We start from the raw sequence: 28,000 nt of genomic DNA, 5'->3' as shown, positions 1-28,000 counted from the left end.
GTTTGTGCATAAATCTAAACATTATTTCCAACATTATTACTTTTAAGTAAAAATACATTTTGAGCAGTGATGCTGTATATTTATATAGGAGAAGGATCTACTGTACCGTACTGTATAATTAATTATAGATTATATAATCTCAAACATGTAGTCATATAAAAGGAAAGACAAAAAGAAAAGCACAATTTTAGCAGAAGTAACAAGTCAGTGCAACACATTTTTAGAAGCCTTAAGTGAAAAAAACACCTGAAATATCACTTTACTGCAAAAATAATGATAATTAATATGATTTATATTATTTTCTTTACTTTTAACATTTAAAATACCACTATAAATCCCATGCTAATAAAAAATACAGGTATATAAGTCATTTGTAAGCCAAGTACGCAAACATCACCAAAAGACTTTAGCCAAGATTTTTTCTTGACTAAATTATGACTGAAAGCAACGTAATTTGGAAATAATTTAAGTTCCCTCAAAAAGAAAACTAGCTGTTTTTATTTACTCACCCTCAGACCATCCAAAGCTGAAACTGGACTGTCATGGTAATTCATGAAGACTTTAAGAGTCAAAAAACAAATAAAGGAAAAACTAAATTAGTATCCTTATGAAGCAAAAGGATTGGTTTGCACACAAAACTGCACATTCAAACATCCAACATATAGCATTATATATATAAATAATAACTTGACTTCTAGTTGATCAGTTGATATCAGAAGTGGCTAATATGAAAGGCAAAGGCCTCTGAATTACGCCTATTTTACCTAAATATAATATAATCATGCCTTGATTTTTAATCTTTTAATTAGGACATTAAGGTACAAAAGTCTATCCTTTGCTTAGACAAAAGTCTTGTTACTTAACAGAAAAAATGTACAGTATAGAAGTCATGGTGCAATGGAAAAATAATTAATGTTGTGTCTGACTTCCATGAGCTTGGAGGACTCCATCCATACACCTCTACAATGACTCAAATAACTGATTAATAAAGTCATCTGAAATGGCTAACAAAGCGTTCTTGCAGGGCTCCCAGAGTTCATCAAGATTCTTTGGTTTCTCCTCCTTCGTCTTACCCAAGACGTGCTCAATGATGTTCATGTCAGATGACTGTGCTGGCCAATCATTAAGCACCTTGACCTTCTTTGCTTTAAGGAACTTTGAGGTGGATGCTGAAGTATGAGAAGGAGCGCTATTCTGCTGAAGGATTTGCCCTCTCCTGTGGTTTGTGACATAATGGGCAGCATAAATGTCTTGATACCTCAGGCTGTTGATGTTGCTATCCACTTTGCAGATCTCTTGCACGCCTCCATACTGAATGTAACCCCAAACCATGATTTTTTCCTTCACAAAACTTGACTGATTTCTTTCAGAATCTTGAGTCCATGCGGGTTCCAATAGCAGGGTCTTCAGCAGTATTTGTGATGATTGGGATGCAGATCAACAGATTTTTTGGAAAAATCTACCTTCTGCCACTTTTCCAAATGATCAATTAGAAGTCAAGTTAATGCTCTTACAACTGGGATCGACGACATGAATTTTGTCAGGTAGTGTATAGATTATATATTCTCAAAGATGTAGTCATATAAAAGGAAGGAAAAAGGGAAAAGCAGACAGAAAAAGACAGAAAAAGTTTGCACAATTTTGGCAGACTCAAAGGTAGAAACAAATACACCACAACATCTTTCTCATAAACACACAGTTTCCCTAAAAAACTAAACATTGTTGGGCAACTTTAAACTTACTCTTGCTTGTAGAGGGGACTTGCTCTAATAACAGTTATCGGGGCTGCTGAACAATTTTACCCTGTATCGGTGGACTTACAAAACACTTTTAACAGACAGTTGGAGACTTTCAGGTTCATTAGCTTGACCAAGAGCCAGTATCCTTGTGTCAATAACAGTGAAAGCTCTATTGATTTGTAAAGCAGGGAGCGGGTTTCACAGATATGGTGCTTATAGTTTTAAGAGGCTTTTCTAAGAATTGTCCAGCAAATCTGATGAGCTGTAAGCACTCTTCACTGAGCAGTAAGTGGTAGCTGCCATTACCTGTAAAGCGTCCTCCTGCTGGGATCTGAAGTGGAAACTCTTTACCATCAGTCTCTGTTTTGGAAACTTCACAGTGGCAGAACCCATTGTTCCATAAAAAAATAAAAAAACAGTATCCTCTTAAAGTGACTCTGTTGAGAGATATATACAGTAGTCAACATTCGAAGTGAATCAAAAATGTTTTTTTTTTTTTTCAAATTGTCCTAAGACAAGAATGAGTGTTGTTCAATAGTTTTAGGACAACTTTGATGAAAAGTGATGAAAAGTGGGGGGTAGGATCGGGAAAGGTGCACAAGCCAGGATTTGAACTCTGGACACCTGGAGCACTGCCTCACCATATGTTGGCGCTGTAACCACTGAGCTATCCCACTGACCCATTTACAATATTAAAGGATGCTTTTTTTTTTTTGGTAACCTGATCAGAGTTGGATCATGCTGGAAACATGTAAATTCCATTTATTTATTTTGAGGGTGCCCACTTTTGACCACATTCAGAGCTAGTTAAAAACTAATTCGACCACCAAAATCATACAAAAAGATATGCACCCAAAATTTTATCTCTGCAACCTCAAAATATATTTAGGAGAATTTGTGCGAGTGCATAAAATTGTTGCCATTTGACAGATATAGGAGACATTTATGCGGTATGCATATTTGACCTACAAACATGAAACGCAGCACTCGGAAAAAGTTTAAAACAATAGTCAAATCAATCTTCTACAGTAAACAAATCCCACAGTGCTTGCACCGCCTTCAAGCTCTTCTGATTGGTGCGCTGCTCTAGAACTGAATGCGCATGGATTGGTTAATATCAGCTGTCAATTATTTAGTCAATGCTGTCCGCCTTCAGGTGTAGCAGAGCTAAAGCCGCTAAAATGTAAAGCGCTGAAGATGAGAGAATGAAAAGCGCACTGACAGACTTTGTTTTAGAAACCACCTCAAGTTAATGACACAGCTGATTAATCATAGACTTTTCGAAAAGTGGATGAGACTCCTAAAGCCATTCACTGTAAAGTCTGTGTGACTGAGTTTTCACACATTTACACATTTAAGTGCAAGATTTTCTATTTAATCCTTCATTTAATCGTCAGGATGATTTCAAATGCAATATATATGTTAATATAAAACTTGTAGTAACGGTGCACAAATTCTTTGTGGGTGCGACTAAATTGGCTAGTGCGACCACATTTTTAAAGTTAGGGGTGCTACCAAGCAAAAAGGTTAATTTTGAACCCTGCATACTGCCCGTACACATGATGTAGAGTAAGACCAAAAATGACATATGGATCTCTACAAAATCTAAAAACAAGTAGTCACAAGAGACATTAGAATGAATCTATACCAGGTGATAAATGTAATATGTTATCCAATGTGTTGTGATCTGGTCACTGAAAACACATCAATACCATGAGGAAACAGTCTAGAATTCATGTATAATCCAAAGAGAAACTGCAAACAAAGACTATTGCGTTGTTGTAAAGGTACAGAACTATAAAACTAAATGTAGTTAAAGCTCAGTTTAATATCTGAAACCTTTGAATGCATATTTTGACTTTAATCTAAAAATGAGTGATTGTACTTGAACAGTCAAAATTTAGAAAAACTGACGATTTGTTTTTCAAAAATGATTACATACAGTATATAGATACAGTGAAAAGGGGAGTTATAGGCAATTAATAAATATTAGTAGAATAAGTTCAGAAATTACTTATGAACCATAAAAAAAAGAAAATTAACATGAAAAACATAAAAAAAAACTATTTTATACATAAGCTGGAAGGTATGTGCTAAAGATCATCAGTAGAAAGTCAGTCTGGCTGATAGGAATGAAGAACAAACTTTAATAAAGGAATTTTTTTTTTTTCATTACGGTATTCATATGAAGGAAGCTATTAATGAGATATAATCTCCAGGCAAGTAGAAATGATTTACAATTATTAATTTAAATGGATTGAAATTACTTGACTTCTAAAATAAGTTTGTACAGGGTGTGCATAAATCAGTGTGTATACAAAGATTGTATTCAGGAAGTCGCACCTCCTAAGAAGTTATTTGAAATCTATTTTTGCACTTTGGTTGCATAGCATAGATGAATTTCCAGTGAATATCAAACCAAAAACTAACTTTGCCAAGCTCAACATTTGAAGTAAATTTCATTATAACATGAACTTAAAAGAATGGCATTATTTTTGGAATCCTTTAACTCAGCATTCCCCAACTGTTTTATCACTGTGGACCGGTAAATGCATGACAATGTTTAAAGTGGCCCAGGGGCTGGGTTTATGGAGGCCGTGGGGAGTGGGGGTTAATGGTGTACATAGATGTCTACCATCAACTGTTTTCAGAGGAAGACAAGCTGGCAAACATTGCTGCAACACTGATACAAGTTTTTTTTACGGAAAAAACTGTAAAAAGAACTGCAGTGTTTGGGTGCTCTGTGTTTGTCTGAGACAATCAGTATTTGTGTATATTGCATGCCAAGTATAAAGCTGATTCACTTGCATGACTCACAGTGGGCATGCAGCATTCTGAAAACTTGAGATGTTTTTAACTGGGCGCCGCATGTGTGTCGCTCCCAAATATGCAAGCCTCCATTGGAAATATTGAACTTGCGCATGGAAAAGACGCGATATGTGAATGACCATTGTCATTTGCAACCTACAGCAGTTGATCTTCTTGCACAGACATGCTGGATTCACCTGATTTGTTGACAAATAGGTTCCGAATGCATTCCTTGGCAGTTCGTGAGACCTTGACAAGGCCTTTTCCCGTTTGCAAAGAAACTTTTCAGAGACGTCTGTTTTTTATTTTGCTAGCTTGTGGGTTAAATTTTGGTACTCAAATGACTGAAAATAAAAAATGGTTCATACTCAGATAATAAATAAAACGGAAACAATTAATGATTTCTTGTGCAACCCAGTACCAATTGATCCGCGGCCAGAGAGTTGCTTTAACTCACGTATTGTCTAGTATGTTACACTCCGACATACTATAACATAATTCTAGATGCATTCAAGCATTATATTATGTAGATCTTTGACTAACTAAACAGAAAAAAAACACATTGTTTCTAAAATATCTTCCTCTGTGTTTGAAGCAGGTTTGCAGGTGAATAAAGGATGACAGAATATTTAGGTTTGGGGTGAAGGATCCCTTTAAGTCATTACTGTCTGGGAAAAACAATTGAAATATTGCCTGTCATTTTGGTAGACAGAATAAATTCGCATATTTCATTTTTTTTTCTTTTGTTGTTGATGCATGACTGAATAAAGTGTTTTGCAGTCTGCTAAATTGAAATTGCAGTTGCTCGTCTAGCCTGTCTGTCTTTAGCCAAACGCTGTGGTTTGTTTATGAGACAGGGGGGAGGAATGGAGGGATGCGAGAGGAGAAATAGATTTGGAACGGTTTGGATGATGAGACTCTCAATCTCAGACTGAAACGCACAATTCCCATGAACAGCAGGATCCATGTTTTGCGGTTACGACAGGAAAAGTGTCTAAAAGAGCAAAGTCTAGGTCAGCCAGACTTTTATAATACTGGCAAAAACGTCAGGTTCACACTGTATCTTATTCCATTCAAGATACACCAAATTAGGAAAGAATGGGCCATCTGACCAACATATAAATCGAATGACCGGCCTTGCATCCAAGCTTTTACACGAACATACAATAACTGAATATACTAGCATGATGAAGGATCTCTTGTTTACTTGCTGCTGTCTCTAGAAAGATTTAATGTCATGAACCATGCAAACACAATGAGACTAAATGTCAAAACATTCAAATTAATGTTGTAAGCTACTACAGTACATGCTAGACCTCAGAAACAGAATGAGTGACTACGGACACTACTTATTGCAAAAATAAATCCAATAGAAAAAATATTGATATATAACATTAGTTCTGCTATGTACGTGTATGTTTAGGTTAAAAATAAATTAGTAGACCCAAAACTTTGATAACATCACTTTGATAAACAGTGAAAAAGTAAGCAATGTAAAATATTATTTTAAGTTAAAATGTTTAATACTACAATTTATATTTTAAAATGTAGTTTATTGCTATGTTGGCAAAGTTCAATTGAAGCAACCATTTCGACAGTCTTCAGTGGTCCTTCAGAAATCATAAAATGCTTAATTACTGGTCAAGAATATAAATTTTTATATTTTTTAAAGGTTTTGATCAACTTAAATACATAAATGATAAATTAATACATTATTTTGTTTGCTGAATTTCAAAAATAATATAAATATATTGCTATTAAAACTTTTCAGTAACAAATCAAATCTACCTTCATACTAATTTTTGCTGCATGTTAAAAATGAGCCAAAACAACTGAATTCTTTAGGACAACACAATTGTTTTATGTACAATCCACTTACATTTGTGAAAGAAAAAGGTTAATTTAATCAGTTTAAGTTGGGATAACATGAAGGAATTGTCTTCTTGGAACAGTGATCACAGCATTTTTTTTGAGTGTGAAGCTGTCAATTCATACACCAAAGCAAAAATCTCCACAAGGAATAATTTCAGGGACAGCTTCACCAATTTAAACTGATTCAGTTTTGCAGACACAGTGAAAGGCTAGGATTATAAAGACAGTTTTTGAGAGTGTTACACAAACAGATTAACAGAGATCAATGTTGACAAAATTAATCTTAGGTTTAACGTTGATAGAAATACTTGTTAAGAGTTTAATCTACACTTTAGTTTACAGATTTAAAAGATGTAATGGAATGCTTTGAGTTTTGAGATTACCACCATGCTGAATTAGCAACAATGCAGTTTGCTTTTGCTCAGTAAGCAATAACTGCTAAAATGGCTCTTTTAGTTCATTTAGAATAACTTCAAAAGAGACTTCTAAATGTATGACACATAATAGTCATACATGATATTATCTGATCTTTGAGTTTATTAAAATAAAATACAACTGTATTTAAACTTGTATTTTATACAATCATGTTGGACCAACTCAATTGCAATGAACTGTGTAAATATATATATATATATATATATATATATATATATATATATATATATATATATATATATATATATATATATATATATATATATATATATTTTTTTTTTTTTTTTTTTTTTTTAGTTGGTACTAAACAAATTTAATTGTAGGAAATCCTGCCCTTAATAAAAATGACTTTATCCAGTTGTTAGGTTTTTGAGTGTATCTGCAACATTATCTATTTATTTATTTTTGACATTCAGACATTGAAATTGCTTTCAAAAGAACAAGACACTGAGGTCATTCACGAATATGTGATGTTGGCTGCAAAAGACTGAGCTACGGCAACCAAGAGACATTCTTAGTCAACAAAGCTCTTTACCTGAAGATCTCTGTAAAGCACTACAGGCGCTCCCAATTGTGTCTTTTTCACTGTCTGAGCCTTAAGTCGTTTTTATTACTCTGCTGCTCTATTCATATTTTCTTTTTTGTCTGGGAGAACACCTGAAAAACATCAATGCACACTTCTCTCTTTCTCTCTCTCTCTCTCTCTCTCTCTATTTCTCTATGCATAGAGTGTTACATAATGCCTCTGCTGACAGTAACTGGAGCTGTCATGTTGATATTTTCACGATGGTTAAAGGCTGTATTACCTGAATACATGCGGAGCAAATGCAAGGCTTTGGAAATACAGCAGCAGAGAACACTGTTCTTGTGTTCTGTGTCTGTTTTCTTTGTTTAATTAACTATTCAATGCAATGTTAAATGTTCACACATGCTGCACATTTGCAAATATTGCAGAAAACCATCAATGCATCGTTGATATATTAAGATATTGCTAAATCTAAATAAGAGCAAATATAGAAAGATTTTTGTAAAATCAAAAAAGAAAGCTTCCAAAAATCATCTTTACTGTTCAAAAAAAAAAGAAAGAAATTTAGAAGGGTTTGGAAAAAGTTAAAGGAAAGGAAATGTTGAGGTCAGTTTTGGATGAACTATCCCTTTAAGGACTGCTGGTCAAGAAAGAGGGCATTCGGACTCATCACACTATGCTGTTTTACTTTTAATTGAAAGTAAATGTTTGTGTGCATGAGAGAGATTTTTTCTCACTTTACAAACCACTGAGCAGACCAGTAGTTTTAATTAAGACAAACTGGAAACTTTGTTTATGTGACAGAAAGCAATATAATGTAAGCCAATTAAGCGCAACAACATAACAAAATCAAAACTGTCTGTGACTAATTACTGGTTCTCCCAAAGCACGTTTCTTCACACAACAACACAAGTTTAGAAAGTTAGATCCATTTGGCATGCGTGTTAAGGAATTTAGTATCCGCATGCATTCACATTAAGCTTACAGAATGCAACCCTTTCAAATATTGCAACAAATGGGACATTTTGGAGACTCTATTTTGGTGTCATTTGCACTGTTAAGCATTATGCATAATGTAGTTTGTATTTACAAATGCTGCTGAACAGGGGCCTGTTTCAGTAAGGAGGTTCAAACAACTCAGAGTTTAAACTTGAACTCTGAGTTGATTTACCGAGAGATTAAAAACTCTGAGTTTTCGGTTTCAGAATAGCTGATCTGAGCTGGGTCAATCAACTTTGAGTAGACCAACTCAGAGTTAAGTGCGCACACCGTGACTATAAAAAGGCATTATCAATAGAGCACAGATATTACGAGTGACTATGGCAACATCTTAAAAAAAGAGATCACCATTTCTTTCTCCAGCTGAACTTGATCTGCTCATGCAAAGTTATAGCAAATATGAGTGTATATATTTAAAAAGAAGCAACCATCAGTAAAACAGAGACAGTTAGCATGGGAAAACAGCTGCTCAAGTTAATGCGTAATTTTTAATTTTAAGTATTTTAACATTTAAGTATAATAAAATAAGTAATGTAATGTGTGACATTTATACTTTTTTTTCTAAACTTTTATACATTTTTATCAGTTTTAATAGATTTAACAGTGCACTTGTGTGTCTGCCTTTTTATTGATCAAGTGATAGAGGTTGATATAACATTAAGAAGGTAAGCAGTAATAAAATAATTTTTAGACAGAATAATAATCCCATTAATCTAGTAACAGTGCATGTCGAAAGTTAAGCTAATTATTCATGGAAAAAAAGGACAAGCCTCGTACGTGACTTTGTTCTGTGTTTGACAAAAATGTAGGCAATAGCTGTGTTTTGTTCCATCAAAATATAGGCTATTATATATTTGTGCAAAACTGGAATAACGCCTAAAAATAAAGCAGCGTTTTTATCCAAAGAGTCGAAGTGAACACAATCGTCACTTCCTGATTAACTTGCGCCAAATATCAACAGTAAAAACAGAATTAACTGCGGTAGAATAAGCTGCGTCAATGATTTTTTATTTAATTAATGTACTTGCGCCTCAGAAGACAGTTGACACACAATGAACACGTGGGGGCGTTTGAAGCCAGACGCGGAGATCTAGACGTGCTCCAGACACTCGGAGGTAATTAATAATATACACTAATACTGAAACAGTTAAGGCATTTTAGAATGACTAAAACAACATTTAAGATGTTCTACAGTGTGCTCAGTCTGCTGGTTTGTCTATTCACACACATTTTCATCATCATCTCTAACAAACCTTTTTTTAATGTACATACTATAATTTGTTATGTGCACTTCGTAGTTTATGTGCATCTTATCAAATAAAAGTTTAACCTACTCAGTCATGCACATGTTTTATTATGCGTATTTTCAAAAGTTATGCAAATCATGACGTTTCCATCAATCGTTTTTATGCACATCTCCAAAATGAGCTCTAAAATAGGTGTGGAGACGTAAGGCTAAGGCGAGAAATACCGCTTCATCTTTAAAAAGGGGGAGAAGACCGACAGAAACTGAGAGTTTAGAGAATAAAACCTGCTCCGGACCAGGTTAGATTCACAGAGTAAGTTACCACGGTAACTGACTCTGAGTTAAAGTTACCTTTCTTTCAGAAACAGGCTTGACTTACCCTGCTTTCTCGAGTTTAACAAACCTGCCATTTTGAAACGGAAAACCCAGAGTTTCTCTCATTTCAGGGTTAAAATACTCTGAGTTTTCACTTAACCTCCTTTCTGAAACAGGCCCCAGATGGATTCAACAAAAATATACACAGTCCATAAACTCATGACAGGTCTGTCTTTATAAAGTTAACAGTTATGTGTAATTTTATGTCCTTATAGTAAAAACATTAAAACAGCATGCATTCCTAGTGTGCATTACTATGCTTTACAAAATGTCAAGTTTAAAGAAAACTTCAGCTACTTTTTATGCAGAGACTTGTAAATGAAAGTGTCCTGTATATACAATCAATGCCAAAAAGACAAGTAGCATAGACTAGCCATATTCCGTACACAACATTGTTTAGTACAGATTACCTTTTCATACCAATCTCTGAATAAACACTTACGGGTTGTAGACAAGCTATACATACGTGTAATCTTTGTTTCTCTTTCACCCCTGAGCACAGCAGAGAACCTCCTACCATGTTTTCAAGAAAATTCAGTAAGTTTGCTACATTGTCCACCTAATGCGCTTGAAAATAGAGCAATGACAATATGCATTTGAATTTAATTTGCATCACACAGTATTGCAGTGTTTATGAAATTAATATTATGTTATCACAAATTGTAAAATAAATTATCTTTTGCTGAATAAATGCTTTGAAAGGGGGATATTTAAACATCAGTTGGCGCAACTCTCAGCCAGAGAGAGACTAAGAAACAAGCTGCAAACGCTGTTTGGATGATCTTTGTGCAGTGATGATGTTTGTATTCATAAAAGGTAAGTTAAGTTAGCTTTAATTTGCATGAATTTCATGTCTTAATATTTTAAATTGTCATGCTGTATAAAATACACATGATCTTAAAATCAAAAGATTGTAAAGTTCTGTCATATCTAGCTTTCATAAAAAGTTATTAAATATGACAATCTATTAGTGAAGCACAATAATAATATATTCTGACATTGGTTTTTAATAAGAAACCACTGGACTGGAAATGGACAATGTCCATTTTTGTCGGTGAATTGAAGTTATGTGCCCGCTACGGAACACTACTTTAATCCTGTATGGAAAACCGTTAATATCCATCCTCTTCTGTACACATGCAGAGGCAGTACTTTTTTCCTCTTTTCTCAAAATCTACTGGTGCAAAAGACATATCAAAATTTGGAGAACGATCAGAGAACGATCCCACAAACATGCTTATCTATTTCTCAATGATGGAGGAGTGGTCGTTTGAGTGCGCTGAATAGCAAAAAGTGTACGGAACATGGTTGTGTGTAAACTCTTGCTTTCCAATCGATAGTACAAACCACAGATCAGTTCATTCTGAGATTAAAAGACAATCACCTCTCTTTCAATGCCAAGGATTACTTGAATAACAGAACTGCAGGTGATGAATGGACACATTTAGCTTTAGCGTGTTTGCTCTGTATGGCAATTTGCATAGAGCAGGGGGTCTCCACATAGCTGTGGTCTTGCTGAAAAATACAGGGTGGTGCAGTTCTAAAGCCTTTGGGTTAAAGGTGGCCAAAGGCCAATTTCAGGGCGGACCTCATGCTGGCACAATGCCTGAAGTACACAACGCAGAGCCAGAGCATGTGGAAGTGCTTTAGGCCTGGGGAAGGACCAGCCAGCCTCGCACAGTATCCCTCACCGCAAAGACAGAGAAGCTGAAAGCAAATTACTCTTCATTAGAGCCACACAGCCAGTTGCCAGGGACCCGAGTGTGGAAAAACAACAGGCCTCAGAATTTATGATGAAAGTATCATAAAGGAAAGAGGTTGACATGCGACATTCCACCTGCTGAACGCACTTTAATTTTGCTTCGGATGAGAGAACGGTGGCTCTCATCGCCGAAGATGAAGTACTTCTGCATCTGTGTGCGAATTGCACATTCTTCTACTTTATGGTTCTGTCTGTTACATCGAGAAACGCCAGTCGTAATTCTGCCGATCTGAATTCATGTATTTCCAGCTCCCTGTGGAGTTACAATTTCTCTTCTCCTACGCATTGGTACAGTATAAGAGCAAGCGATTTTTAATGCGCATATTGAAAGTATTACTCTATAAACAGAACATCTTGTCCTTCAAGATCAAGTGACAAGACTGGGCCAAAACTGCAGAAAAATCCGCTAAGTCCAATTGCAAAGATTTGCCGAAGCTTTCACAGATGTTCTAAGGAATTTTTTTGAGGGCTGCAATGCTGTGGTAAATTGAATTGCTATAGATATGATTTCGTAAAGGCCATTACCCTCTGAAATGTTCCAGTCTCGGCCGCGCCAGAGAGAGCGAAGACCCATTACACACGCAGGCAGCACCTCTGGCCCTGATGACAGGCCTCAGCCACCCAGGGATATCATCAGCTCTAGTCCAGCGTCTCCGCTGTCGTAATATCATCGTCTCGGAGGTGTCATGATAACCATCATTTTCTCCAGCGCAAAAGCCTCCACCCGGCCTCTAATGAAAACAGCCGTTTCTGAAATCTGTTTTCGCTCTGGTCTGCTTTGTCGTCGAAACATTTTCATTATATTACACCCCACAGAGTCATAATGACCCCCACATAGAGAAAACAGCCCACAGAGCTATGATGTTGTCTGGAACTGGTTGTAATGGTGCTCAAGAAACCTGGTACAAGGTGAGGCTGATGGGGCGACTGGCTACCAGCAAATGCAAGCATTGGACTCAAGTGCTCCTGAGGGATTTCTGAAATCTTTTCATGTGTTTCACTCGGTTGCTGCAATAAGAAATCCCTCAACTGACCGAGTCGCTCTAATACTTTAAAGATGTCTCAGTTTATGATGTAGTAAAACACTGAATATATGAGATTGTACCCTGAGCCAAGGCTGATGTATCTGGAGGACCTCCAGGTACCAAGTTGGACAAATGCAGAGCCAAAACAAAGACTTCCATACCAACAACTTGAAATCAGAGAAGGTGGAAGACGAACAAAATAAAAAGCCATCAGAAATGCTGAAAAATTTGTTGAAAATATAAACAATAACTTCACAATTATTCACTTGCAAATTCCTCATTGTCCAATCCTTGGCCAACTGAAATTAAATGTTAATTTTTCCTATAATAATATAAATACGTATTAAAAACTTCTGCATTGACATTATAATACCACAAACATTGTGGTTTAAACTCAAATCTCTATGCAGAGATAAATCACAGAGCTTCGGTTGAAATGTTGTCATGTTCCCATCCCAGCGCTAAATAAGTTTTGGATTTCCCAGTGCCAAAAGTGTAAACAAAGGCACAACATGTCTGGCTGTCACAGCCGGTAGCAGTCCCTTGCTGTCATGCTATTGGACTCAAAGCAAGTGTGAAACCAAGTTGCCGCCACCTCTATCACCATCCGAAATCTCCAATTCAGAGTTAGTCACTCAGGCCAAGATTGCCACGCTGGGTGTAATTGTCTGTCTGCATGTCTGTATGGTGTTCCCCCAAATCAAGAATATAATGAATGATCACTCAGAGATTTTTAGACAGGGATTGGGCTTCTGTCCCAACCACAGTCTTCCAAGATTTGATATACTAGTTTGCAGAGGCAAACAAACAAATGCATGGAAACCATAATGATTTGTTTGTTTATTTATTCCCACATCAGCAACTTATGGCAATCTCATGACCAGATAAATATAGCTGAGAATAACATTACATACCAATAAAAAAAATACATGAATAATATTAGATATAAAGGAGATGTCTGATAGTCTTGCTCTTGATAAATAAGATATGTAATCAGAGGTAAAATAGAAAAAAAAAAAGTAAGGTCCCCTTTCGGTCAATTTATAAATGGATAGATAAAAAGTGGAATTATTTGGAAAGATGACTTATTTTAAATTCAATGTAACACACACACACACACGCACATTGGTCAATTTAAGTGTTTTTATTATTTTATATAGTATTGTATTTTGTTTCCAATGTTATTTTGGAAATGTTATCGTTTGCTCAATTTAGTAATATAATTAAATTCAATAAAAATAAAGTTAAAAAGAATAATGTTAGATATAATTTTTTAGATTGATATATGATAAAATTGATATATGTAAATTCTTAACAGTGATGAAGCCTTAAGGCTGGTTTATACTTCAACATCAAGTGATCAGCGTGCCCTACGGAGCCTGCCTTGTGTGTAGTTGTGCATTTATCCTTCTGCGTGCTGTTTGTGTTGCTCTTTGAGTTTCTTCGCTGGTGTTTTGCTTTTTCTGAACTCTACCTTATTGTACAAGTAGCTCAAACTTGCTTATTCAGAGGCGGAAACTGGCGAACGTGCAACAACTTTAAAGTTTCCATCTGGAACTTCTTTACAGAACTCGACACTTGTAAACATTTGCTTCATTGCGCTCTCGTCTCTTAGCACAGCACAGATTCATCACTGCTACCAAGCTGACCAATCACACAGCTTGCGCTACACATCTTTGCGACATTTTTCGAGAGATTCATGTCAGCATCAGTGTCAGCGTCAGCAACCGCTCAAAGGCTGCATTGGACCATACGCGTAGGCTTGATGCAGAGGTACAGGAAGCTAATCACATGAACGAGATTTTCGGTTTAAAAAACCTGCACCTTATATGTTGCTAGGCAACGACTGAATCAGTGCAATCAGCTGCATATTGTGCTCAAGTGTTGCTGTTGATATAAATATAATTTTAAAACTTAATCATATTGTGATTTTCATGATTTGTGATTCATACAGCTAGGCATGGGACAATAACCGCTTAAGGTATACCGCGGTTTGGAGAAGTCAAGGTTTTAAACCGTCAAAATTTTAAGCAATACCGTTCCTAAGGTATGTGTAAGATTTTTTTATTTACATTTTTTTTCTTTTTAGTTTTTTTAGGACAACAGTATCTGCAGCAGAATAAACATTAAAACATGCTGTTTTAAATTGTTTTAAAAAATCTGTTTTTGAAACTAATGAAGACAGCAGAACCTAATTTAATTAATTAATTTAGCCTGACATGTTTACTGTTCCAAAATATTTTAAATGTTTCTCAAAATAAAATATACTGTTAAAAAGGGAAAAAAGTTGTAGTTTTTTTAACCCAGACATTTAAAAAGAATATATTTTAGAGCAGTAATCACAATACAAGTGAAACTGTCATATTTTTATTCAAGGTTATCATACCCCTGAGAATCTAATACCGGCCAATGCCTACATACATCTCCGGATAACTCAAAACAGCAACTACAAGTCTCTCCTTCATCTTAAAAAGTCTCTGTAATTGTCTTGACAACACAAACACTGCAGGCACCTCAATGGAAACCCTTCCTTTGCTTTCATTTGATTGGAGAATGAAAAAGAAGCGACTGTCGTAACTCGAGTTGACTTTTTTCAATTCCGATTGTATGGTGCACAACGGCAAAAAAGTGATGTGCAGCAGGCGGTTAAATTGCAAGGTGCGCACATTGCATAAGCAGTGCGCACAATGCTCGCGACTGTCAGAAAATCATTTAAAAAGAAAAGACACTTCTTAATGCAAAAAAGCGCAATTGGTGTCATGAGCCCCTAAATCAGCCTTTTATGAAGATAATAGCGCTTGCATTGATCTGACCACACAAATGATTTTTGCTGCTTGTTCAAACTACTGATTTAAAATGAGGTTAAACAACGTAAATCTGGAGATTTTTTATTTTCAATCCGCTTAAATTTATTACACTAACTTAATTAATTTGTGCAAGAGCAACATGAGTGAATTGTGTAGAACCCTGCATCACTTTTTATACAGTATTAAATATATCATCAGTGGTCACCGACTAAAGGATTTTAACTAGACCTACAAAGCTTTCTGGTAGCAGCTAGTGACGGGGCCTTGCCTCTGTTTTGTGGCAGCTGAAGTGACAGCGTACTTGTTCACAGCGCTCCTCTCCCTGTAATTATGTCCGCTCATCACCCCACCCTCTCGCCTCTGCCTTCCACATCATTTCCAAATCAAATCTGCAACGTGAAGCCAGGGACGGAGTGAAAGCATGCTCTGTGCTTGACAGTAAACAGCTCCATATTCAGCACCAATCATGAGGTGTTACTACAGTCCCTTTGACACGTAGAGACTGTCGTTTTAAAATTGGCTAAGAGAAGTGACTTACGATTGCTTTACGTTGCTTTTAAGGTGTTCCACACAGTCTGCTAGGGATGTTGAGTCATTCTGATTTGCAAATCAAATACACTGAAAAGACACACAAGACCTTGGCAAGCTCTCAAACACCTCCTAAGAAAAACATACAAATGACCAAGATACAGTATGAACAAACAACCTCAACTTTAGATAGATGGTCAGATATATTACAGATAGATAGATAGATAGATAGATAGATAGATAGATAGATAGATAGATAGACAGATAGATAGATAGATAGATAGATAGATAGATAGATAGATAGATAGATAGATAGATAGATAGATAGATAGATAGATAGATAGATAGATAGATAATAATTAGCATTAATAGACGAATCAATATCAAAGCTCATCACTAATATGGGAATATTTTGGATTCAAAGTCACAGACACAGAACAAAAACTGAATTTGAACTGAAAAAAGAATTTGTAAGAACCAGCACCTAAAAAAAGCACCACAGGCAGCTATATTAGGAGCTAAAAGTATTTTATACAGTGACACTGAATCTTGCAGCAAGCAACAGCAAAGCAGGCCCGGATTCGCTAATCGGGAGGACCGGGAGAATTCCCGGTGGGCTGGTTCGTTTTTGGGCCGCGAGAGCCGGTGTAACTAGCTCCAGAATCTGTTGCTCTCAGCAATCACACTTTTTAAAAATATTTTTTTATTTACTTGACCACAGCTTTCTTATTCATTATTTTACCGCAGCTCTGCTCTTTTTATCTATTTTCTCTATTAGCTTTGTGAGCAAGATGCAGCCTGCAGGTTAATGGTGATATAACTAGAAAAGTCACCATTCAATGTACAGCTGTTGTTGTACAGTGGTTAGCATGTTAGATTATGACGCCGCCAACCCGGGTTTGGTCCTCGTCTGAGGAACATATTTTTTTTTTTTTTTTATTATTATATATTATTTTTCATATTTATATCATTTTCTTATTGGTTTTATTATTTATGGATAAACCTTTGCATTCATGTTCATTGTTTTGTTGTTTAGTTTTTAGAATGTATATTTTATTACTAAGTAATGCATTTAATTAATTATTGTATTTTGTAATTTCATTGCAGGGTTTTTACTTTTGCATTTCTTTTTAAAACTCAACCTAGAATCTTTTATAAAATCGTCAATCTTTTTACTAAAATATAATGTATTTTAAACACTCCAGAAGGATGCAAAGTAGGAATAAGTGGTCCCTTTGTTAAAAATTGTTTAATTCTTGATTTTTGTAGCTGCTAGTAACAGTGTTGTTTTAAAATGTCCAAATCATTCAGACAGTTATAAGTAGAAAAAATCAGGCTTTACTTTTCTGTTTTACTGCATTTAATGAGCAATAAAATCATCGTTGGCCGGTTTGCAATGGCAATACTCCACTATTTAGAGGAAGGTAACTTAGGGCCCCAAAATATTTTTTTCCATGGTACTTTAAATACAAGTCTGACTTAAAAACAGCACTATTTATTTGACTGTAAACAATGCTATACTTTGATAGTAATTAGCTGTTAAAACGATTTACTGATTTAGAATTTGCATTAATACTTTTCAGAAATTATATTAAGGATAAAGTCTGAACGTGCGACTATAAAAACAACTGTACCTCAATGATAGATAGATAGATAGATAGATAGATAGATAGATAGATAGATAGATAGATAGATAGATAGATAGATAGATAGATAGATAACATAATTATTATTTTTCGATACAAACACTCCAAATAAACATTAATTACATGACTAAAATGTATCACTTTTTTCCTTACAAAAGCCCACGTAAAAAAATGGCGCGGGCGGCAACAACAAACGTCGCAATTTTGGACAATTCGTTATTAAAACCTCTAAATATGCACACTTGTCAGAAATAACATGCAAGAAATCTTTCTTCCCATCAGTGAAACACTCTCATTACCAAAAATTACTGTATTAACTTTCGTGAACAACGCTGTAAACTCCTCACATACCTGTCATTCGACTGGAAACGCGCAGGAGGCCAGGCCACCTCGTTTTTGCCAGGTCACCTCCTATGCGCATGGTTATTACGTAATGACGTCACACACGTGCAAAATAAAACATAGGTTTATTGTATGTATTACTGTATACATCTGAAACACATATTTGTATCATTTATGTTAGGAGACATACAATTATAAAATCGTAAATTATTAAATTATATTCCAATAAAAGGTAACAATAAAACAGCTTATATTTAATTTAATTTCAACAAAAAGTATTTAACTGAACAGGAAATTATATACAGGTTTGCTGGAATGCATGCAAACTTCACAATAACACGCTCTTGACACTCACTTCCTTCCCGGCTCTGTTATTCTGAACTGTATGTGAGGCACAGCTGTCCCACTCCTGAGGGCACTAGCTGGGCAGCACACCGGGACAGCAGATGCTACACTGGACTACTCATGCACACATTCCTGATCCTACATGATTGTCTGTAATTACCAGCTGTAAGATGATAGCAGGGGGAATAAGGAGTCTATTGAGCTGTCAGTGAAGGCAGACTGTTGACAAGGACAGGTACAGGGTGAGCAGTGGTGATGCTTGAAGGAGAGTGTCCAGTAAGCGTACACTTATAATACTCTTTATTGATCAGGAAATGACTAGAACAAGAACTGCGCAGGTATTACCATGCACTCAGAGGATTAATACATTTGTCTATGCATTTAGTTGATTTTGAAATTTATAATAGTGTTCAAACTAATATGATGGCAATAATTAGAGCACAAAAATACAGCTAAACTTTTATAAGGTTACAGAAGTCAACAACTTGTATTACGTGTTTAGGTCCTTTTTGAATGACTTGGGCTTGTCTGCAGCCACAGGACATCTCTCTTGCTGCACTCTTCCTCCAGTCTCTTCCACCGTTTGTTGACTGTGGTGGGTTTCTTATTGCTATACTTTGTCATCATGAGTTTTCAATCAGGTTTAGATCAGGACTATAGTTTGCCTTTTCATCATTTTAATGTTTTCAGCTTCAGTGTGATGTTACAATGTGATGGGGCCATTGTCTTGCCTGAAAATTACTGGCTGAATGAACAATGAATGAAACAAAGTTGACAAATGTTGACCAGCTCTCTACATGCAAAGGTTAGTCCATTCTTTTAATTATTTCTGTTAATGTGTTTTGGCCACTGCAGGGACAGTAAACATAATAAAATTGTTACAAACAAACTTTCAACATTCATTATGATTTTAAGATTTTTGTATCACATATTTTTCCAACAATACAAATTGCAATATACAAACGCCAACCTGATTTCACCAAGACATGTTCCTGGTTTAACATCTATGGAACAACATTCCAGTCAGCCAATCAGAATTAAGGGATATGTTTACCGTTTATGTTGAGTTTAGGCTTAAGTTTAGGTTTATGAACTTCTACATGAGTGTTATCAAACTATTATTCCCTTCTGATTTTGGGTTTAGCGGTAGGGAATAGCCATGGATTACCTTTTCAAACAAAAATAATGTTCCAGGATAAACATAGATGTTAATCCACGATCGCATCTTACTTGGCAATATCATGACGTGCAATATGCAAAAATCAGATCTATGTAACTGAACGCTATAGACAGACAGATAGTTGCCAGGTCTAAAGGAGCAACAGGATTCTTGGGGCAGGAAGTCAGACAGCTTGTTGGGGAGGCACCTAATTGTCTACTGCGGCATGTAATTACAAGCTTACTCGACATAAATCTTTCATTATTAAGCGCTATTTCTGTCCTGGAACACTGATGCTGTGCATCCTTCAGAGAGTGAGAGAAAACTCTGCTTTTAGCCTATTTCAGAAAAAGAGAGAACTACAAAGGACTAAAAAAAACATAAATGCTAATATTGTTTTCATGTCAGTGTGCAAAGAACATAACTAAATGCATGGTTAAATGGAACTAAAACAAGAAAGTGGGAGTTCTTGCTACGTCAGAACACAAGAAAGGTTGCCTGAGGCCACCCATCTCCTCAATTCATATCCTGCCCTTTAAGAGCGAAAGTGGGGGGGTGGGGGGTGGGGGGGTACAATATGATCTTGTTCAGAGATTAGATTTTGCTCAGTGAAGCCAGAAGCACCTTTTAAAAAAGGTGAACATAATTACATTGTTGTGAAGAGTCATGTGCAAGTGTTTAGCCTGAAGCTAATTTAACCAACACCTGCCCTCAGGGTCTTGAAGATGGACAGAAATCCACTTGGTTGTTCAGCTTCTAACTCCAGCGTTCTGATTATGTAGAATAAGCAAAAAGAAAAAAATGAAGGAAAAAAAAGAGAAAACACTGCTTTATCGTTGCTTTAAATTATTTAGTAGCTCCATTGCAATCAAAATGGTCTTAGTAGACATTCCTCATCTTAATGTAATATAATTGACACATCAGTAGACATTATTCCAAAGAAAAGTAATATTTGTCATAATAATCTTTCATCAAAATGTAATCATTTGGTTCACCTCTGACATTATTTTCAGCTGACCTCACCGAGCCCTCTTATTTTTCAGCCCCTCCTCTCCAAACACCTGCCACATAGAGACCACTTTTCATCATCCAGTCAAATCCCAGTGGACAAAACCAACTCTGGCCAAGCCATTTTTCATTTGGAATTACATCGCATTATAAAATAAAATATGTTCTGAACACTATTTCCTTCAGACTAACATAAATAACAGATTACAGTGATATTGGAAAAAAGAATGACCACACAGTTACATTTTATAGAAAAATGTTTTTGTTTTTTGACCTACAAACCACTATTGAATATGAAATATGCAAAACACAGTAAGTTACGAAAAGTAAACACCGTATTGCAATAAGACACAACAAGCCAGGACTGAGAGAATATCTTTCAAAATCCCCATACAAACCATTTAGCTACTATGTTAATTTTATGTAGCCTAAAACTATATACATTTATATGGTAAACAATGTACAGAAGTGTAACTTTTAAGAGTGACAGCGTACTTTAAAAAAAAATTAGAAAAGCTGTGTTGATACATTAATTTCAGTTTTATATAAAGATTCTTCTAAAAGCTGACTGATACAAAAAGCCTCAAATTCACCTTGTGTTTGTGGATACTGCCCCCTATGGTTCAGAAGTGTAATATGATCCTCCTGTTTAGGAACGAAAATTTCAATGAGCTGGTTTACATTGATTTCCCGGTAAGTTTTTATGGAGGATGCAAAATAGTGTTTCTAAAGACCAGACGATCGTATCCATGAGCTCCGTGAAAGTTATAGCGAACCATTCAAAGAGTAAGTGATGCATTAAACGCTTCTCTCTTAAATCCTGTTTTCACTGGCTGATGTTTTCTGCACTTCATTACTCAGTTCATGTGCTGAATCAACAGTAACAGTCAATCCATTCTTAACGCCACAGAATTAACGTCTGGGCCAAACGCCAGCCAGGAGGAGTTGAGCTAAAGGTTTAAAAAACAGTTTCTCTAATCTCATCTGTCTTCTCGTTGTCGCCTGATTGATCACGTCTTAAAGAAAGAGTTCGTTCAAACATTAACATCCTGTCATTACGCTCATCTTTATTCTGTTTTTTCGTCTTCTGTGGAACTCAAAAGTAGAAATGAGGAATTACGTTTTACTTTCCAGCTCGTCGTTACTAGGTTGCCTCAAAAAACAGAACATTGAAAGTGTTATAAAAGTAATAGTCATATTAAGTGGGCTCTATATTTTAAATACAACGCAATATAATAGCTCTCAGAGATAAATTGACTAAAATTATTTCTTAATATTTAATATCTTCACCTTCATTGTCTAGATTAAACTATGGTAAACTGGCATGGATAGTGCTGAAACAGGTCTGGGTGCGATGGAAAAAAAAAGAACAGCATATTGGAAAACTTTGATGGAGAGTAAACAAAGCCAAAAATATAAATTTTAGGATAAATTGGTAATTTTAATGGAGTGTATTTTCCTCAATGTCTGTCTCTTGTTTGGTTTCCAAGTGAACATTAGTTAAAGGCACCAGTGTAATCACTGTTTGGAGTGACATTGCAGAACTGAGTTGCTCGGTCCAGAAAAGCAGAAATAAATCATTGGATTAGATGGCTAGCATTAACTTTTACTTAAATAAAATAAAATAAATAAATATATAAATAAAATAAGAAAAAGAAATATATATATATACATGGACACTAACTTTATCTTAACTCCTAAAATAAAATATGACACATGCTTTAAAAAACATACATTTATTTTGTAATAAAAGCTTTGTTAGCGTGAACAGCTTTTATATAATGGTTATTAGATAGATTTCAGGGTTAAATGTAATTTACAAAAGGGATTTTATACACCTCAAGTTTCCTTCAATATATATATATATATATATATATATATATATATATATATATATATATATATATATATGTATATATATATATAAACTATGGTTAAAATATAAAATATGAATAAAGATATGAATTAAACAACTCACTTATTTCAATCCATAATTATTAAATAATTTGAAACAATTTTTGATCATTCAGAATTGACATCATTCAGACATTTTAGATTTAAAATTACAATAATTAATTAATGCACTTACCGGCCACTGTATTTGGTACAGCTTTCCAGTATCAGGTTGGATCCCCTTTTGCCTTCAGAACTGCCTTAATCCTTTGTGGCATAGATTCAACAAGGTACTGGAAATATTCCTCAGTGATTTTGGTCCATATTGACATGATAGCATCACACAGTTGCTGCAGATTTGTCAGTTGCACTTCCATGATGCAAATCTTCCATTTTACCACATCCCAAAGATACTCAATTGGATTGGGATCTGGTGACTGTGGAGGCCATTTGAGTACAGTGAACTCATTGTCAAGTTGTATTAGGCTTTTATGGATTTGATGCTTAAATCCCCTTAGTAATCTTATATATCATCAACAATACAGTGGTGTGAAAAAGATGACTAGCTTTTGAGGATCCTTTGGTCTACTTCGCTTTGTCAGGCAGGTCCTAGTGATTTGTTGATTTGTGAACAGGTATGGTAATCAGGCTTGGTGTGGCTAGAAAACTTTAACCTCTTATCAGGTGTAATAAACCTGTGTTAAGTTTTTGTTTTAAATGGGGGGCAAAAGCATTTTCACATAAGGCTATGTAATATTGTATGTTGTTTTCCCTTAAAAAATAAAACCCTTTATTTCAAAACTTCGTGATGCGTTTACTTGTGTTATCTTTGACTAATATTTACATTAATTTGATGATCTAAAACAAAATAAACAAAATCAGTAAGGGGGAAACACTTTTTCACACCACTGTAGACATTCATACTTGACATTTAGTCACTTTGAAACTAAAACTAAACTAAAAAACAAAAGCATCCATTCATCAAAATAACACTACATTACTATAAACCTCTGTACAGACAACAGGAGTGTTTGACTCCCCCATAGTCTGCAGATCTTAAATTCCGAACTGCTTTTCCAGCTGCTGAAAGCACGGCAGGCATGAGTGAGATCCGCAGAGGAGGAACGGATGTCTGTCCTGGGGGATTATCATGCAGAACAGATCCCAGTGCAGAGCAGCAGCGGATTTAAAAGCACTTTACCGATAATAATGGCACTCCCGACTGAAGAACAAGAACCCTCAGAACTGTAAAAAAGGGGGGAGAAAAGTCTGTGTAAGCAAAGCAGAGTGGCGTAGTTAAGAAAATACTGGCACATCTCTGGACTCTTTGAACTCCCCAACCACCTGCTCTTCTCCAGCATAATCCCTCGTTCTTTGCTTTCCTCCCTTTTCTCTCCACAGCACTATAACATATGTCGTAATACAATGTAAGTTTGTTTCCTCAGCGATTCAAAGCTGGGACTTTTCAACCAGAACTTTCAACCATGATTTTTTTCTTAGGGCTGATTGATTGGCTTCTATCAAGTTTTCAACCCATATTTTTTACATTTGTGGTATGGGCAACATTTATAGAGTATTAAAATTCTACATTCTGACACATTTCTGATGGCCAGCTCATAAAATCTACTTGGCTGTGTTAAGGTAGCTCTTATGGTTTGCAAAACTGGTCAAATGTGCCCACCAATCTTAGATAATAATCCCATTTTGGGAGCTTTAGGCCTGGCAGAGTCTGGCTCATGATTAGGTTGCTCCAACACTATTTATTTAAGACATTGTTAAAGGGTTAGTTAGTAGTTATTAAAAATGAAAATTCATTAATTAATTACTCACCCTCATGTCATTCCAATCACCAGAAACTTTGGTTCACCTTCAAACACAAATTAAGATATTTTAGATGAAATCCGAGAGCTCTTTGACCCTCTATAGACAGCAATGGTCCTAAGAAAAGTAACCAAGAAATTGTCAAAACATTGACTGCTATTCATTGGTTATTTATGCAACACCATATTTTGTAATCCAGGCTCACAGCAGATATGTACCCAGGTTCAAATTTCTGGGGACAGCAAAATACATAACCGGAGGTACATCTGCTCGCAGTTTTTGTTTTTGCAAATCCACCAAAGACCACTGTGTACACTTTTTGATGATCTCAAATTTCTCTCACAGGTCCTTCGACCATTCCAGCTTGCTGTTAACTGACTGACTGACCAACTGACCCACCCACCCCCATCCCTAAACCCAACCGATAGTGTTTTCAAAAGCAATCAAGAAAAAAAGCCGACGTGGCTGCGTAATTTCACTACATTTTCGGCCTGTTGTTTATTTATTTATTTATTTACATTTTTTTTTTTGCTTTTGTTTTACCTGGTTTCTGGAACTTTTCTTCGCCTGACTCAAACCCTGTTGTTGCAGTCAACTCTGCTCCGCGTCCCAAGTTCGCCGACGTACGCTGCGAGCTACTGGGCAAACTGGTAAGAGCGGGAAAGCCTTTATATATTGAGGTAAGCAGTCAGCTGGTATCGCGAAAAGGAACAGAAGCCGTCAGTGCCATCATACCGTTGTGTAGCATTTGTTTTAAGGACGAAATGCAATCAGATGTACCTCTGGCGACATAATTCATTCTTTTTAGAAATGCAGACGGGTATGTATTCTTTTTTTGTGCATTGTGGCCTTTAATTACCAGACAACAGTGTTTAGGGGAATTTTTGAAAACTTGTCTTACACATGTTTGTGGAAAAATATTGAAGTGTAAATGGATGTGCTGTATGTATCATGGCGCTAGATAAACACCAATACAATTACTTCTGATTAATGTGTCAATAAAAACAATGTTAGAGGCAACTGACATGACAAAATGCATATTTTTTTTCAGTGCAGCTGCCTCAAACCATAAAATTAAGAGATCAAATTGAACGGCAAAAACATAATGAAATCTGGTAAGCATAAAAACTTCAATTTATACAAAGTTTATACAAAAATTATACAGTTGAAGTCAGAATTATTAGCCCACCATTGAATTTTTTTTTTTTTTTTTTTTAATATTTCCCTAATGATGTTTAACAGAGCAAGGACATTTTCACAGTATGTCTGATAATGTTTTTTTCTTCTGGAGAAAGTCTTATTTGTTTTATTTTCGGCTAGAATAAAAGCAGTTTTAAATTTTTTTTAAAACCATTTTAAGGACAATATTATTACCCCTTTAAGCTATATTGTTTTCACTAGTCTACAGAACAAACCATTGTTATACAATAACAAAGCTTAGTTAAAGAAATTATTCTGACTTCAACTGTACATAAATATACTGTAATAAATACTGGGTTCCACAGACTTCCTTTTTATTGTCCCAACACGGATTAATTAAATTAATTGAATTGTTTTACAATTAAGTTGTCCAAAAAAAAAAATATTTTTTTTAAAATAAATACTTTAAACAAGTAGTAAAAGTAATGTCTTAAAACATCCCAAAAATAGTTTAACTAGAATTTTGGTTAAAAAGCGTAAAATAAATACACAGTAAAAAGTTCAAATTAACTAAAACTAAAAGTTCTGAGAAACAGAATTAGTTAACTTCACAAAGTTCATTTTTAAAATCATATTTTTATAATTATGCACATATTTAATTTACTTAGCAGTTTTAATGCTAATGAAAAAGGCTTACTCACGTAAAGACAACCATCACTTTAAAAGACAAGATCACTGTATAAAAGTAACTAATTGATTAATAACGTTTTACAGTGTAAATATATTGGACAATTCTATGTTCTTATTTAAAGTGATAATAATAATAAATGATTATATTAAATTAAAAATAATAATATTCTTATTTAAAAATTTTGGAGACAACCTATTAGTAGTTTATTTACCACATAATAAACATTTTACTCAGAGTGCATACCTATAAATGCCAAATTCATGAACCCAACAATAACTTAAAGTTCACTCTATTTTTTCCCCGAGCTATAAATATAAAAGCATCAATGAACATGCAGAATCAAAGCAAAAGAAAGTGTGAAAAGCCCCACATGAATGCTAAAAAAAGCACGCTGACTTTTGTTTTCCGCAAGTTCACCTATTGTGCCTCAACGCAGCAGTGTACTTGAGAAAAATCAGAGTCTGAATCAAAGACGTGGCAGGAGTCCTGTTCATCTGAACTGACTCTTCAAGCAAACTCTTTCATCTCTCTTAGCTGCCATCTTGAAGGGTCACAGGTTTTGGACACCATGGGGCAATGCCTGCTGGGAAACACAGGCAGTGGAGAGACACCCTCCAGTGGCCCTGACCTTCACTCACTTCTGTGCCACGTGTTGATGCCAGCTGTCTAGCAACACAAGCCTTTGCCATTCGTTCTGGTTCTTTCAGTTTAAAATTACGACTATGCTTGAATGTTGTTGCCTCACCTATATTCAAATTAGGCTTTGATGTCATACTTCATTTGAATGTGTCTACTCATGCCTGTGCAACCTTTGAGCCGAAATTGCATTCAAAACTGACAATAAAGAGGATGATAATCCCCAAAAGATTGTAAACAATGAAATACTAAAAATGTAATTTAATATTTTATTTATGTTTTTAAATATTTTTTAGGCGATGCAGTGGCACAGTAGGTAGTGCTGTCACCTCACAGCAAGAAAGTCACTGGTTCGAGCCTCGGCTGGGTCAGTTGGCGTTTCTGTGTGGAGTTTGCATGTTCTACCCGCATTCGCCGGGGTTTCCTCTGGGTGCTCCGGTTTCCCCGTAGTCCAAAGACATGCGGTCCAGGTGAATTGGGTAGACTAAATTGTCCGTAGTGTATGAGTGTGAATGAGTGTGTGTGTGAATGTTTCCCAGAGATGGGTTGTAGCTGGAAAGGCATCAGCTGCGTAAAACATATGCTGGATAAGTTGGTGGTTCATTCTGCTGTGGTGACCCCGGAATAATAAAGGGACTAAGCGGAAAAGAAAATGAATAAAAGATAAATATTATTTAATAGCATTTTATGGCAATATGAAACTAGCTGAACTGAATATAGTAAAAAAAAATACAATTCTCAAAACAAATAAAATTAATATAAAGATAAAAACTAAATTGACTTACAGGTTTGGGTAACTGTCAATGTTAATATTGGCTTTTTCTATATAGGTCTAAAAACATTTCTTGCATATTTTAATACATAGTAATTATAATATATAAAATAAAATAATGTGGGGAAAAAAAATTATATATATATATATATATATATATATATATATATATATATATATATATATATATATATATATATATATATATATATATATATATATATATATATATATATACATACATACATACAGAGAGAGAGAGTACAAAATAACTTTTTTTCAGAAAATGACAATTGGCCTGAATAACAAAAGTTTATTAGTTGGGATTGAAAATGACAGCAAATACTTCTTTTTTAACCCTTCTTAAATTAAAACATTGATATTAGGTCAAAAAAATTTTATGGCAAAAAAAAATGCTCTAAAAG

At 35.2% G+C, this 28,000-nt stretch overlaps 2 protein-coding genes across 4 annotated transcripts in view; both read right to left on the bottom strand.

The window, feature by feature from the left end:
• The window catches only part of LOC147834533 (uncharacterized), a 57,739-nt gene extending 39,570 nt beyond the window's left edge, over nt 1–18,169 (bottom strand). For all 3 annotated transcript variants that reach the window (XM_087276839.1, XM_087276840.1, XM_087276841.1), the window contains exons 1-5: nt 18,120–18,169; nt 16,133–16,254; nt 15,863–15,983; nt 2,046–2,176; nt 510–559 (exon numbers count right to left, since the gene is read on the bottom strand). In XM_087276839.1, coding sequence (XP_087132965.1) covers nt 510–559; nt 2,046–2,176; nt 15,863–15,936 — 255 coding nt within the window. In that variant the 5' untranslated portion in view covers nt 15,937–15,983; nt 16,133–16,254; nt 18,120–18,169. The remainder of the gene's footprint in view (nt 1–509; nt 560–2,045; nt 2,177–15,862; nt 15,984–16,132; nt 16,255–18,119) is intronic.
• unk (unk zinc finger) overlaps nt 1–28,000 on the bottom strand; it is a 449,165-nt gene that overhangs the window by 217,503 nt on the left and 203,662 nt on the right. The gene's annotated exons all lie outside the window — the stretch shown is intronic.

This window comes from Danio rerio, chromosome 12, assembly GCF_052040795.2.
Source record: "Danio rerio strain M-AB ecotype USA chromosome 12, GRCz13ab, whole genome shotgun sequence".
Taxonomy (NCBI): domain Eukaryota; kingdom Metazoa; phylum Chordata; class Actinopteri; order Cypriniformes; family Danionidae; genus Danio; species Danio rerio.
Note: the sequence above shows the minus strand (reverse complement) of the source record. Positions and strands in the feature narration are given on the sequence as shown.